Source organism: Dermacentor albipictus, chromosome 7 (assembly GCF_038994185.2).
Source record: "Dermacentor albipictus isolate Rhodes 1998 colony chromosome 7, USDA_Dalb.pri_finalv2, whole genome shotgun sequence".
NCBI lineage: Eukaryota > Metazoa > Arthropoda > Arachnida > Ixodida > Ixodidae > Dermacentor > Dermacentor albipictus.
This window is the reverse complement of record NC_091827.1, coordinates 114,140,301-114,154,927: the sequence shown is the minus strand read 5'-3', so window position 1 is coordinate 114,154,927 and position 14,627 is coordinate 114,140,301. Positions and strand designations below refer to the sequence as shown.

At 43.7% G+C, this 14,627-nt stretch overlaps 1 protein-coding gene across 4 annotated transcripts in view; it reads left to right on the top strand.

Moving 5' to 3' along the window:
• The window catches only part of PolQ (DNA polymerase theta), a 241,147-nt gene that overhangs the window by 73,988 nt on the left and 152,532 nt on the right, over nt 1–14,627 (top strand). For all 4 annotated transcript variants that reach the window (XM_070522614.1, XM_070522613.1, XM_065438973.1 and 1 more), the window contains one exon: nt 2,189–2,327. In XM_070522614.1, coding sequence (XP_070378715.1) covers nt 2,189–2,327 — 139 coding nt within the window. The remainder of the gene's footprint in view (nt 1–2,188; nt 2,328–14,627) is intronic.

Below are 14,627 nucleotides of genomic sequence, written 5' to 3'. Positions count from 1 at the left end.
GCCGGGCAAATGCAACAGCGAAGAACATATCAATGGGGTTCCACTGTATATAATGCCTTGCTGTTGCCTTCTCACTTTTTCTCGTTTTATTTTTAATTTAGTAAATATTGCTACGTGCATAACAGGTGGCTGTGTTGTGGGTTTGCCACTTCTGTGGAAGCTGAGGACGTCGAAGTGAGCTGGCTGTCAACAGCGACGAAGACATGCTCTCAGTGAAGATGTCGGGCTGAAACTGTGATCCCTTTAGATTAAAGTTAATAGTTATTACTGCTATACATACTAACGTGACTATATGTATGCCTTTTGATCTACCAACTGGGAAGACTGGAAATTCTCAGGGATTTTGAATACTCTCGAAATACTCAGGGAAAACACAGAATTTGCGTTTCTATCAGGAAAAATTAGCTGTAATTTTATTGCAATGGAACGAAAGTCGCGCTAATGCTTGCTCGAGTAGCAGAGAGGAATCGTAACGAATCGTCTTTGACACCATGTCGTGGGCTGGAGAAGTTGCCATGTCATGGGTTGGAGAAGTTGCCAATGTACAGTCAACGACCGATTTTCCGGACATGCCCGATAATGAAAATGGCTTCATGGCACCACCACGTACCCCACAGAGTCAATGTATAAGAACGTCTGAAATTTCGGACCCAAGAGCCCTTCGTCATTTGATTTTTCAGACATTTTGCCTTGATCGCATGCCTGAAAAGGCAATAATAAAAGCCACCACCACCGCCATATTGTTTATCTTGCGGCCTTGAACCGGCGCTCTCCCATGCAAAAACCCGCTGGCAGCCATAGCCATCACAGCGGCACCTCTAGGCCTAGCTGCTTCGACGTTCGCTATTAAGCTTCTTGCCGTTCAATGTCGTGTTTTTCATTGAAAGAATTCACCGATGTGAGCAATGGCACCAACTCCACCTTTGTAATCCTTGCGATTGGCTTCGAAACTCTGAAAGCACGACGCCTTGAATAATACCAGTTTCCGGAAGTTAGCTTCACCTTAATGCAGTAATGGTACACGGTGAAGCATACGCAAAGTATTGCGGTGAAGCTTAAGCGTAGTAAAGGGCAGTTGGGACACAGTATGTATTACATAATTATACATCTGTGTACCCGCCGTCACCTGTCACAGTACGAGCACCGATATGCCTAATAAGTGTACTGGGAGGCCTTCATAGCTTTTTTCGGACGTGCCTGTGGCAATTTGAGTCTCTAAGGGCACTAAAACACTTGCATTCATTCATTTTTTGGACTCTTTTGCAGACCCTAGCGAGCCCGAAAGATAGGATGATGACTGTACAACTGATCAAGATGATGCTTCCAATAGTCTGTGGGGCGAATGTGTGGCGGAAGAAGGATGAGAACAGAAAGGACCTATGCTTTGAGGAATTAATGGGAAAAAAAGTGCGCCGCCGCTTCTTTTAAGGGGGTTGAGCGAAAGAAACAAAAGTGGTGTCTGACGCCGAGATGCAGGTGTCCCTTATCCAAACCAAAATAAACTCTTTAAAGCAGTGAACTGCAACACTGGGGCATTGTGTGCAGGCTGAGATTATGTCAGGGCAGGTGAGTTTGACTTTCCAGCTGCTGAGAGAGAATCTCACTTGTGACAAAGTTAGGGCTTCACACAAATGAGCTTGCTATCAGTTTATAGAAAGAGCTCATATTGGAATATATTCACTTCCGTATGCATCTCCTTTACATTCGTATTGAAAATGTTCGACTCAATTTGTAAGGGGTTTTGCAATTTTTTTAGAAGATATTTTTTTAGCTGTGCATTTTACTAACCCCTCTCTTCCATATTCTTTTCGAATAATATAGACACTATTCCTTGCTACTCAAACTGGATTAAATCGTTTTTCTTTTTAAATTTTTTATCATGCTTACTAGAGAGCAACAGCATTTAGTGACATGGTGCCAGCCCATCTGGAGATAAAACAAACCTGTGTGTCGCTCAGGAAATATTGCAAAGGCACTCAGGGAAAACCTGGAAAACTCAAGGAATTTGGAAATATCAATTTGGCAGAAACCCTATTGCGATATATGGTGGTTTGGTTACTTGTAAGTGGAACTTTCATCTAATGAGCTGAACAGATTCTATATATGTCAAATGAAGTGTAGTACATAACACCGGTAAGAATAGCAGTACTTGCCCACCAGCCTCACTGTCGTAATTTGTGTTTCACAGAGGCCTGGTGGGACCACGGGGCATTCAAGTGGTGGCCATGAGTGCCACCCTTGCCAACCTGTCTGCCCTGGCAAAGTGGCTCAGTGCTGACCTCTACCAGACTGACTTTCGACCTGTGCCTTTGCGACAGCTGTTCAAGGTCTGTGTTTGCGTCTATCTACATACTGAGTAAAGTGTATGTCCCCGAAACTGTGCAATGGCCGTTTATTTATTTATTTATTTGGATACTCTCAGAGCCACTAGGGCATTACAGAAAGGAGTGGTTAGCACATGAATAACTATGCAAAAATGGCAGTCTTTAATGAAGACTCATTGGGATTGCTGGCGATGGAGGTGGGGAGGCGGTTCTACTCAGAGGCAGTTTTCGGTATGAAGGAATTTGCACACTGGTGTGTGCAGAAACTAGGCACATGGACTTTCAGATTGTCATCATTGCGGGAGAAAATGTATGAAGGGGCGGCGACAAGTTCACATTTTAGCTCTGGGATATGATAAAACATTTCAGTCAAGCACCTTTCCGTCTACTTGCTAAGTCAAGTAGTTTGAGCGAATGCTTGATTGCCGACATGCTTGCGTTGCAACCGTAGTTGTGCACAATAAAACGGGCACATCGATTTTTTGTTTGTTCAGGGGAAGAAAATAAGGTAGAACAAAGATCCCAAATACATTAGGCGTATTCGAGTTTTGACCTGTCGAGAGTTTTATAGAGAGTTAGTTTTAGAGAGCTCGGAGTAGATAGAGGAGAAATTATGACAAGTGAAACCGAGGTTACGATTAGCATGAATAATTACGTAGTCAATGTGAATTTTCCATGAGACGCTATTCATAATATGGATACCAAGGTATTTATGCGAGTTAACTGAATCTAGGGGTACATTGTTAAGCACATACGAGTAAAGATTTGAGAGGCCACCTGAGCGTGATATTCTTATAGACTTGCACTTACGAATATTGAGCGTCATCAGCCACTTAGAACACCAATGTGAGACATTGTTAAGATTGGTTTGAAGGAAGACCTTACCATCGGGATTGGCTATGTTCTGGTATATAACATGGTCATCAGCATATAATCTTGTGGGTGAGTTGGCTTCATTAGGCAAGCCATTAATAAAAATAAGAAATAGCAGTGGTCCCAGGACCGAACCCTGTGGTACTCCAGACGTGACAGAAAAATGGGTGAATTACAGTCATTAACAGAGACAAATTGGGTTCGAGAGGATAAAAAACTTTCGATCCATTTGAGCACATATGAGTTGATGTTAAGTTGTGTTAGCTTTAATAGGTGAAGGCAGTGCAAAACTGTGTCGAAAGCTTTGCAGAAGTCGAGATAAATGCAATCGATAAAAGAACCACGGTCAGTGGCAGAAAACAAACCAATAGTAAAGAGCAGAAGTTGTGTTTCACACGAGAAGTACTTCCTGAAGCTATGCTGAGACATGGCAAAGAAGTTATTGTCCTCGAGAAATGAGATAAGACTACAGTAAATTATGTGCTCCATCAGCTTACGTGGAATACTAATAGGTAATAGGTCTGTGGCTGTCAGGGTTGCTCGAAATGCCTTGTTTTGGAACAGGAACCACCTTCCTCGCCTTCCAGTTGCTGGGCAGCTCTGAGCATTGTAATGACTGTGAAAAAAAATCTGACAAGATAAGGAATAAATAGGTGTTAGTGCTTTTCAAAAACTGGGCAGGAATACCATCAACACCTGGAGAGAATACTTTCAGGTTCTCAATGAGTTGAGACACACCGATACAGTCAACAAACACCAGATCCATCTGAGGAAATCTGAGATTAGGGATTTTAGGCAGAGCATGGGGAACATTACTAAAAAAAAAAAGCAGTAAAAATGTTGTGCAATGCAGTGCAGCACTGACTGCTGGACGTGACAACACCGTATTTGTTAAACAGTTCAATAGACTGTTTTCTGGGAACTTTAAGAATGTTCCAAAATTTATGCTGGTTGTTTCCTAGTAGTGAAGGCAGGATATCAGAAAGGAATGTGTTCTTTGCACAGTGCATTGCCCGTTTATACTCTGAGAAAGCTGAATAATAAGCTGACTAGTGATCAGTCTTCATGGGCGAGGGCTTGTTGATACAGACGCTTTTTGTGTTCCGAAGTCTGTTAGGGAAGGCGTAAGTCACGGGGAATGAAAGGTTGCGTGGACATTGTCCAAAAGCACATATTTTTCTATAAGCAATAGAACGAAGTTTTTGAATGCTGCCCAGTTATGGACAGAGCGATGCGTGAAATTATTTAAGTAAACATTAGCGAATGCATCTAGTTCCACATTAATTGAGGCAAAATCACCTCTTGCATAGTCCCGAATAACTTTTCCGGGGTTGGCCTGTCGTAGGATGCATACATTACATACCAAGTGAAGAATGCAGTGATCGCTTAGTCCAGACAAATAAGTGAGTTAAGAAATAGTGCCAGGTGATGTGGTTAGTATGATTATGGTTAGTATGCTCTAGGTGCAGTGCACGTGGGATTTTTAACTAGTTGAGTGAGATTAAAATCGGCGCAGAGATTAATGAACTTGGCACTTTCAGATGAACCAGATGAAATTGCTTCGTATGGACTGGACCGCACAATATCAGCAGAGTTAAAATCGCCAAAAACATATATAGTACAGTTAGGATGCAGAACGGCAATGCTGTGCAACGTGTCATGGAATTTGTCACAGAATCCCCTGGGCATATTTGGTGGTCAACAGAAGCTGCAGACTGTTACATCCTTATGAGCAAGGCACACACATTTGTAAGCAAGCTCTAAGGAGCACTGAACAGGGACAGCCTGTGACGATGAACTCTCAGATACTGCTATCGAAATGACCTCGCCAGTCTGAGGCATTAAGTTGCACCCGTAAAAACAAATCTACGTATTGGGACAGGGCAGAATTTATTTGTTATGAACCGTTTGGGAAAGCTACGTCTCAGTCAGCACAACTAAATGAGCATCAGCATCATCAATCACTGACAACGATTTATCACGTTTGCCTAGCATGCTTCTTATGTTCGTGAAAAGAAAGGCAAGCTGGTTGACTGGAGTTGGCGCAGGGGTTACAGTGCAGGAATACTGTACTACGTGGAAGCACCGTCATTAGCAGAGGCATCAGAAGAGGCGGCCGTAGGTTGACCATTATTTTTATTTTAGTTACATTGCAAACATTGTCTGTTTGACGGCAGTACGCAAAGCACTGTTTCTTTATAAATCGCTTGTTATGCCGCAATGTGAATTCATTACTGCTAGCCTTCCCAAAGTCAATAAGCTTTTTAAAATTAATTTCTTGTTGCCTTGCAGAAGTCCTCGCTTATGGAGATTCATGTGCCTCTTAGCTTACCTTTATTTTTTAATATTGCGTCTCTAACTATGTAAGAGCAGAATTTAACTATCACAGGCTGGCACTATTTAACTACATGGGATCTCAGTCTGTGTGCTCTGGAAATCGAGTCATCAGGAATTTGAATCGCTAATGAGGAAGAAACAAGAGACCAAATTTTATCTTCCAATTGCGCCCATGTTTCGGTTGCAATGTTTTTAGGCCAAAAAATAAGATGTGTCTTTTCTTGAGCGATCTTCAAATTCATCTAACCGATTGCGAAGTTTTGAGCATTCATGGCATACACAATTGCCAACTACTTTCTCAATTTCAGTTTTGTGACTAATCAAGCAAATTGATGTGTTCTTCAAGTGCCGTGAGCCTGTTAGTAAAGACAGAAATATTTAGGTCAAGTGCCGCTTGGCTTGATTTCACCTCATCAAGTGCCTTTACCAACTCGTTATGGTGAGCGTCAACGTGGGCATTGATTGCGTTAACAACGTTTAAAAGCTCGGGCATCAGTGCGGCAGAATTCTTGCCTGGGCCAGGCTTTTGTTCAACATCTACTCATACATACAAAAGTTTTACAACTGTGAAACACTCCCATACAGACGGCTAAATCACACTTGGGCATGGAAAGAGCAGCAAAAATGGGTAATTAGATTTCTGAGAATGATTTGAAGGACTAGTACCAACCTCCACAAGAAAGCAGAATGGCTTGATCAGTGACCGCATGACAGCTGCTCCTCCATGCCCACTGAAGGCGGTGAAGGGTTGCCTGTCATTTATAAGCTTGATAGGGAGCGCTGGCATCGGTGCAGAACGGACGCTAATGAAGTACGCATCCACCACAGGCGAGGTCAAAGACCGTGGTTCACTGCCTTGTGCAGCGTTGATAGCAGCGGCATCAGGTTAGAGAGAGAATGTCCTGTTGATACCTGGCGATGCTTGGAACACCATGGTGCTTGGCAGACGTGACTTCAGTGTGCAGAAATTCAAAGTAGAAGCAGCAGCAGGCAGACTGCTTCGGCTGGAAACCGAAGCGACAGGGATGGGGCAACATGTCCTGATTGCAGCCAGTGACTGCACAAGAAAGCAGAATGGGTTGATCAGTGACCGCATGACAGCTGCTCCTCCATGCCCACTGAAGGCGGTGAAGGGTTGCCTGTCATTTATAAGCTTGATAGGGAGTGCTGGCATCGGTGCAGAACGGACGCTAATGAAGTACGCATCCACCACAGGCGAGGTCAAAGACCGTGGTTCACTGCCTTGTGCAGCGTTGATAGCAGCGGCATCAGGTTAGAGAGAGACTGTCCTGTTGATACCTGGCGACGCTTGGAACACCATGGTGCTTGGCAGACGTGACTTCAGTGTGCAGAAATTCAAAGTAGAAGCAGCAGCAGGCAGACTGCTTCGGCTGGAAACCGAAGCGACAGGGATGGGGCAACATGTCCTGATTGCAGCCACTGACTGCACAAGAAAGCAGAATGGGTTGATCAGCGACCGCATGACAGGCACTCCTCCGTGCCCACTGAGGACATTAAGTGAGGACGTCGGACACTCTCGAGGAGCACGACAGTTTCAGAAACGTTTGAACAAAAGCAGTTTGTTGGGATCCCTTGGTCCGACCCGGTGACAACAATGATACATCCTGTGGATGTCCCTGACACGATGGTTTGGCCGCACTTTCCGTGTCCTTGCATGTCCGTGAGGGATGTCATGGGGACATGTCATGTGTACATTTTACGGACGTATGTATGCTAGGGCCTTTTGCACAGTGTTTGCTATAATGTATTACGTTTGTAGCTCATGCTGCGTGACAGATGCAGGGGATGCTCTAGAGCGCCCACGCATCAAGGATTATACACTGCATGCACACTTTACGCATGCATGCATGCAAAAGTGCAGTATGCTCCTCATTCTTCTAGGCCTTCCATCAAGCACAATTGGCCTACTGAAATAACTAATGTTTTCATAGCAAAATGCTGACGAACATTTGCAGAGCATGACATATACATGAGATGCAGAAATGTACGCTTTGAATTATAATTTGAACATTTCGAGAAAATATAAATTTACTCGGGGCCAACTCGGATATATCTATTGAAATACACGTAAAATGCAGAAGTTCTCTTATAAGACAACTGCTGCACTGATTTGAATCATAATGGTTGCATCTGAGGAAAAAGGATAAATTGTGTTGACTTTTAGAAACAGAATCTAGATCTAGTGCCTGGAATTGTTATGAATATTCCAAAAAACGGGTATGTCTAAAATTATAGTGAAATAATTAGTTCAAAAATCTGTAGCTCTGCACCAAAAGAAGGCATTGCAGTTTTGTAAACTGCATGTCCTAGAGCATCTGAAGCGGATAAATTTGATATGTACAGAATTCACAGGTTACATGAAACTGCTAGCATGTTAACAGGGGTTTTGCAAAAGTCTATCATAATCTTATGATACATTTCAAAACGAACATCAATATTGTCTGCTTTAGATGTTTAATTGGTGCAGCTTACATAATCGTGATATTAATATTTGTAACTGTTTGTACATTAAATTATTCTGCTGCAATTTTCAGCAATTTCTGATAAAAAATTACTGCCTAAAGAGAAAAAAACCTGCTTTCTAAAGTATATAGATGTGAAAGTTTTCTTTTAAATGCTGCGAACTTCATCAAAATTTGTGCAATGGTTGCTGAGAAAAATGATTTCTCTGTTAGCATGTATTTAGGTAAGAGCTCCGGAACTAAAGCCCCTTCTTAAGGCTATAGGCATTTTTTCATGGGCGCCACCATATTGCGTAGGCAGCGGTGCCATCTATGGGCAGTCGGCATGCTGGTGTCACGTGGTAGTGATGGTGAAGAAAGAAGCAGTACGGTGGAATACAAAACTAGCTTTTATTGGGCGAACCTGTGCCCACAAAACAGGCTACACTTATAGCACAACGAAAGCGGCGAACACGCTCGGCGATCGTCGAAAATCTGATCAGCGGGTCAAGCGCGTCGGCTTTTATAGATCAGTCGTCGAATGTTCCAGATTAACTGATGGGACCCGCGTGTCTTCCACAAAGTTCTACACCATTCGTGCCACGCGATGAAATCTGATAACACAAGGTTCGGCGACACCAGACACGCGGATAGAAGCGTCGATAACTTTCCAGAAACGTCGGATATATGCAGGCGCGTACCTCGCTCTGCGATTACAGTTGTTAAGCGGCGAAACGTGGTTGCCCGATAAAGATAAGTACACGTGTCATTACCCCCCTCTTGGGTGAGTGCTTCATGTGGTATGCCAGGTATACACTCAACGACAGTTTATGGTGGTTATTTTTGTGCTTATGCGGTCTATTTAGTAGGAAGCGACGTCTTTGTGGGAAACAGTTCTCAGAGAAGTAGGGAAGTTAGCATGGCCAGAGTTTGTGCAGTGTTGAGGCCAGTGGAGCACCTAGTGCAATGCGTGCATATGTGTTTGAGCCTACATTCAGCCTCCGAGATCATTTGTGTATTTCTGAAAATTCGTTTCATTAATGTTATCTGCAGCATCTTCAGCATTATTTTAAGTTGTGGTTTAGCAGCAATGAGTAGTTAGGAAACGTGAAATCCTAACAGTGTGGTTGCCATTTTGCTACAGAATAAATTGTGCTCTTTACTTTGACAAGTGTTAAGATTGTTATCTGTAGACACATTATATGAGGTTTCCACCAATGAATGAAATAGTTTTGGTAGTGTGAAACCGTAGTGTGAGTCATACTTTTTGAGTGGTTGAGCTGCGGGCTACGCAAGCATCCAAAGCAGTGGTAGATGCTAGGTTATAGACATATTTTTTTCTGTAAAGTGCATGGTTCAAGCGTACGGCATGGTCATGCAAGCTGTTATTGTGGCATTAGCCCTTGTTTTTTCTTTCTCTTTTTTATGCGAGGGAAAAGGATGAAAACCACTTCGTTTTTTTTACTTTTTTTGTATTGTTCTTTCCATTCTCTACAACGCACTCAACCGTCTTAATGGGACCCTGAAACGATTTTGACAATTTTGTACAAACGTACTGAGTCGTTAGAGTAGGTCCTTCCGATCATTAATTGTCGCATTAAGTGCTCTGCATAAAGCGTGTCATTTATTATAACATTTAAAAAATTTACATTGCTGCGGATCACAGCACATTGTTCAGCGGAATTTTCAGCTGCCCCTACCCATATGACATCCTTAGGACGAGCTATCCGATTGGCTGCCCAGGGCGTGTCATCGATTTTTGCACCTTTATGGTGAACAAGTGATGTTCGTAATAATTGGAATGTTAGTAAAGTTATTTAAAAAAAAAGAAATTAACAGAAAGAAAATGCAGAACAATTTCTCACTACACTTAAGCACTTCCGGCACACAGCAAGTGTCATCTGCTTGTGTTACAACGTGCTCCGTTTTGACGAGAGCTCTGTGGTCAGAGTCGGTCTCAGTCTTTTTGCGAGCACTATGATACGACTTTGTAGTGTTGTAAACTGCAAACATAGCGACTGGCAGTATGTCAAGCTGCGACGTCGTGTACCTCTGCAAGGCAGCAGACGAGCGGACGGACTGGCTGCAGCTCATCGGACTACCACTATCCGATCGGTGTCAGGACTTGCGCGTTTGCGGCCGTCACTTTACATTGGAATATTACTAACGCAATAGCGTTTCGTGAGTCCGGTATTAAGGTAAACGCAAGCGCAAGGGGACATGACCTGGCCGTTTGACCATGTCGTTTCACGGAATGAGCAGAAGTGCAAATCTGAATGGTCTGCACGGTGAAGCTACCTGGTGGCACAGAACTCAACCGCACACAGTAGCAGTGACGAAATGTATTCTTATTTGCTGCTGGTGTAAATTTCTCGCAGTACTATAATCGTTAACACATTGTTTTTGTAAATGTTTAAAATGTTTTACACTTGGTTAGAGCAATATTAGTGCTTTGTTTGGCTGGTTAAGCTCTGCGCCAATAAGTGGCTGGACCGTGCAGACTGATCAGGCTGCTCACGTACGCCTGCGCTAAAGTTCCTTTATCAGTTTGAGTTTATGCCTCCACCATTCTGTCAAAATGTCCAGCTTGCCTGTGGTTACTGGAATACCAGACACGTTCGGCGCTGCGACAGAATGCTCGCAACACACGCTGTTTCGATAGCTCTCGCTTGGGGTCGACTGCCAAGCAGCTGGCAGAGAGTTTGGAGAGGCTTCATGTGCTCGCTTCTAGAGAACTGGAAGCAGACGACACGATGTGCCATCATGATGCAGAACCAGTGAAGGTGGAGCTTAGCCCTGATCACTTGATGAACGAGTTGAGGAGAAAATGCATGACTATGGAGGAGGGTAGCTTGTAATTGTCCGTAGTTCTCTTAATATGAGACATTTCACGCAAGTTGTGGTGCAAATTAATAACTTTAGCTGTACCCTACACGTCTACAAAATTTGTTCGAACTGTTTCAGGTGCCCTTTAAGGAAACTGTGGCCTCACAAATGGCCATCGGATTATTTTTATGAGATTGCCTTTGGATATTACTGTTTTACAGGGCGAAAAGGCAATGCTGAAGCACAAAGCTTATATGTAACCTGATGGTTTACCAACCATAGTGGTTGCTGTGTTGAGCAACCTCATCGGCCTCGTACAGGAACCTAATGTAGACATAGCCTAGTTATTTCAAGTCTACTAGACTTGAAATCACTAGGCTTGAGCGTCAGAACAATGGAAACACCAAAACATATGGCTAATTTCAAGTCGACTACACTTTAAGTGTGTGAGAATGATGCCAGTGGCTGATGCATGTTTTATAACAATTGGCGCTTAGATGTTTCAGAGTTGCATTGGGTTGGCTGTACTCTAGCATTTTTTATATTTCAGTTCCCATAGTGAGAAGATTCTCAAATTCACACTGGCAATTTACAGACTCCAGTTCTCTTCGTTGAGTGAAAACCAATGCAGCCAAAATAGTTCACAATGCGGCTGATGATGCATGTTGCATTTTTGTGCAGCCAAAAGAAATTTCCACATACTGTAGCTGCTGCTCTTGAAGGGTACGCAGTGGTTGTTTGATGACCTTGTATGAACTGACATAACGTAAATCATGGAGAACAAAGCTAAGACATCTCCAAATTGTTCAATCGCAACACATTCAACCAGGACTGCGCCGGCTTGCACGTGCCAGAGAGGAGGAAAGGCTTACTGCCCTTCCCTCCTCACTCGATGAAAAGGTAAATTGTAGCTGTACTGCAATTTTTGTGTTACCAAGTATAAAGCTTCCCTCCTCACCCAATCTATGAGATTCCCACTGTGCAGAAATGAGCCCTAATGTATTTGGCCACAACATGCCTTACCAAAATTTGAGGCACTGTCAAAATGTAATTCCAATTTGACGATAAACAGAGTTCAAATACAGTCACTGATCATTAGTTCAGACATAGCGCAGACCACCTAAAATCCAGAATAAGCGGGAGTCCTGAATAACAGATTAACCAGAAAAATGACTCTTTCTTCTACAAGTGGCCAGAAAGGCTTGTCAACGTGCTGCTGCTCAAATTTACCCTTGCATGTGACCTGACTAGTCTGTATTTTGACCATTGTCATACTGTCACTTCAGATAGATAAAAGTAATGTCAGTGCATGCACAAATTCTCTATCCCCAAACAATTTGAACAGAAGTCGATTGCACTTTCGACAGCCACTAAATCGTAAGTTTCTTTCCAACAGTAGTTTTCCAGCACTTCCCCTGCATTACTGCTTCCTTTGTATCAATCGTTATTGCAGCAAATGTATCAATCCTGCTTGTGAAGAATTAAGGTGTATATCAAGGTTCCTTATGTCCCGGTTGAATTCCTATATTTTGTATGTATTATGGAAGCTTCTGCAGTGAAGACCACTACAGTGCAGTCCACTTATAACGATACCACATATAACGATATATCGGTTATAACGATGGGCCAACATGAGTGTGTCATTTTATGCATTAGGTCTATGGGGAAAAAAACACTTATAACGATAGGTTATTCACCGCATATCGGATATAATGATAAAAATTTTGCAGTCTGGACGGCGTTTTCCGTGCCAAATAATCGTAACATTTGCATTGCTTAGCTCCCTGCAATGAACGATGTCGAGACGTGGCGATGTTTACCTCCGTAAGTTCGTATCTGCCCTCATTACCGCGCAGCACGTCTCACCCTGACCGCGCACCGGAGAGTACCTGAGTAGGCGCAGCGTGCCACAAGATGGCGCTAGCTGCTTCATGCGCATCGACCATAGTCGCTCCGAAAGAGAGAGAACGGAAAAAAAAAGCGACAAGCAAAGCAGCGTGGTGGCGCCCGTCCCGCGTCTCTCTCTCGCGCGATAGCAGGCTGATGCCACCGAAGCAACGTGCAACCCGTGGTGCAACCAACAGTTCAACCCACTTCGAAGATGGCGCTGACAAAGCGCAAAGCTGTGTCCCTTGACACGAAGATGGATATTTTGCAGGACTCTTGATGCGGCTTCAAGGTGAGCGTCCTTGTGAAGAAGTATGAGCTCTTTCAGTTAACGATATCAACCATTTTGAAAACCGGGAGCGCCGCGATTGTGAAGGCAGGAGCTATCAGCGGCCCTGCCGATCAGTGGAAAAAGGGTTAGAGATCCTTTGTACGCCGATGTTGAAGAGGCGCTTTACCAGTGGTTCATCACCAATTGCTTCAAAAAGGCGGGCTTTGTGCGTAAGGACGAACTTCCCCAACCCACTGAGACCAACACGGTGGAAGCCGCTGACATAACCGAGCTCTGGGAGCTTGTTCCTACTGGTGACACAGATGGTGCCTCGAAGGAGTTTTTGACTGCAGACAGTGCTGCCTCGTTCTGCGATGAGGTCACCGACGAGGCGATCGCTGAAGATCCGCTGTCTCGACAGATGGCAAAGTTGTGCGACGGTGGCCACGGCAGCAGCGACAGTGACAAGATTAACAGTGGCTCCTTGACCCCGACCTCGATGTCCACACAAAGTGCACTGTCGTCGATCGACTCCTTAATTGATTTTATGCATGCTAAAGGATTGCCGCCAGTGTTCGCGCAGCAGCTGGAATCCATGCACACCGCGGTTGTGAAGCTGAAGCTGCCGCAAAAGCATGTGCAGATTTCGGACTATTTCGGCGCGCCTAACCCTTGACACGGTCATTGGCGCTAGAAATAAAGTTTGTTTTTCACAGCCTACTTTCTACATCATCTATTCTTTAGAGCAAGTAGCGAATTCGAGTTCGGAGCAGCAAAGGTATGTTCCGCGTTTCTTATTTTTTTTAATAACTGCAGTCCAGATATAGTGATCATCGGTTATAACGATCATATTTTTCGTCTTTCTCGATATCGTTATAAGTGGACTGCACTGTACAAGGAATTGACCTGCAGCTGAAATCCTCTACAGCTGATTTGTTGCTACACAATGAGTGCACCTCAGTGCCACCACTGAGCTGTGGTGGTTGACAGCACAACAAAGACCTCAAACGAGGGTCAAGACTCCCCAGTAGCTACAGTAGTCTGAGAAAACAGACGCTTCTTGGAAAGCTTAAGAGGCTGGGCATTTTTCATACATAGCTCTGTGACATGTACATAACGCTAATAATTAATGTATAATCGCTGGGTTCACAAGGAATTTGAGGACATAATGACGACTTCACAAATAACGAGGATATTTCAGACAATGATTGATATATTTGTCCAAAATTTTTTAACATTGTTTGTTCTATCTGTGTTTTCTAAGGCTGTTGAACAAAAGCATCTTGAGCCTGAATTATTGACAGAATTCTGCATCAATAATGGCTGCATGTTCGGATCAGATAGTGAATGTTGGTTTTGGCCAATGCTTTCATAATAAAGCCTCTAGCGAGCTTTTAGGATTTTGTGGCTGTTTGTTACTCTCCTTCTCAGTGATGCCCTGCATACATAGCAGTGTAGCAGGTTTATACATGAAATCAGGATGCTACATTGAGGGTAATTTGTCCGCAGAAGTTCACAGTCACACTCCTGGGTGGTGCAGTCGCTATGGGAGCAAGCAAATCAATTATACTTAAGGGTAGCACCTGATGACATCATCATCCACAGAAAGTGGGGCTGTTTGCTCTACTACTTGGAGCTGCTTGGCAG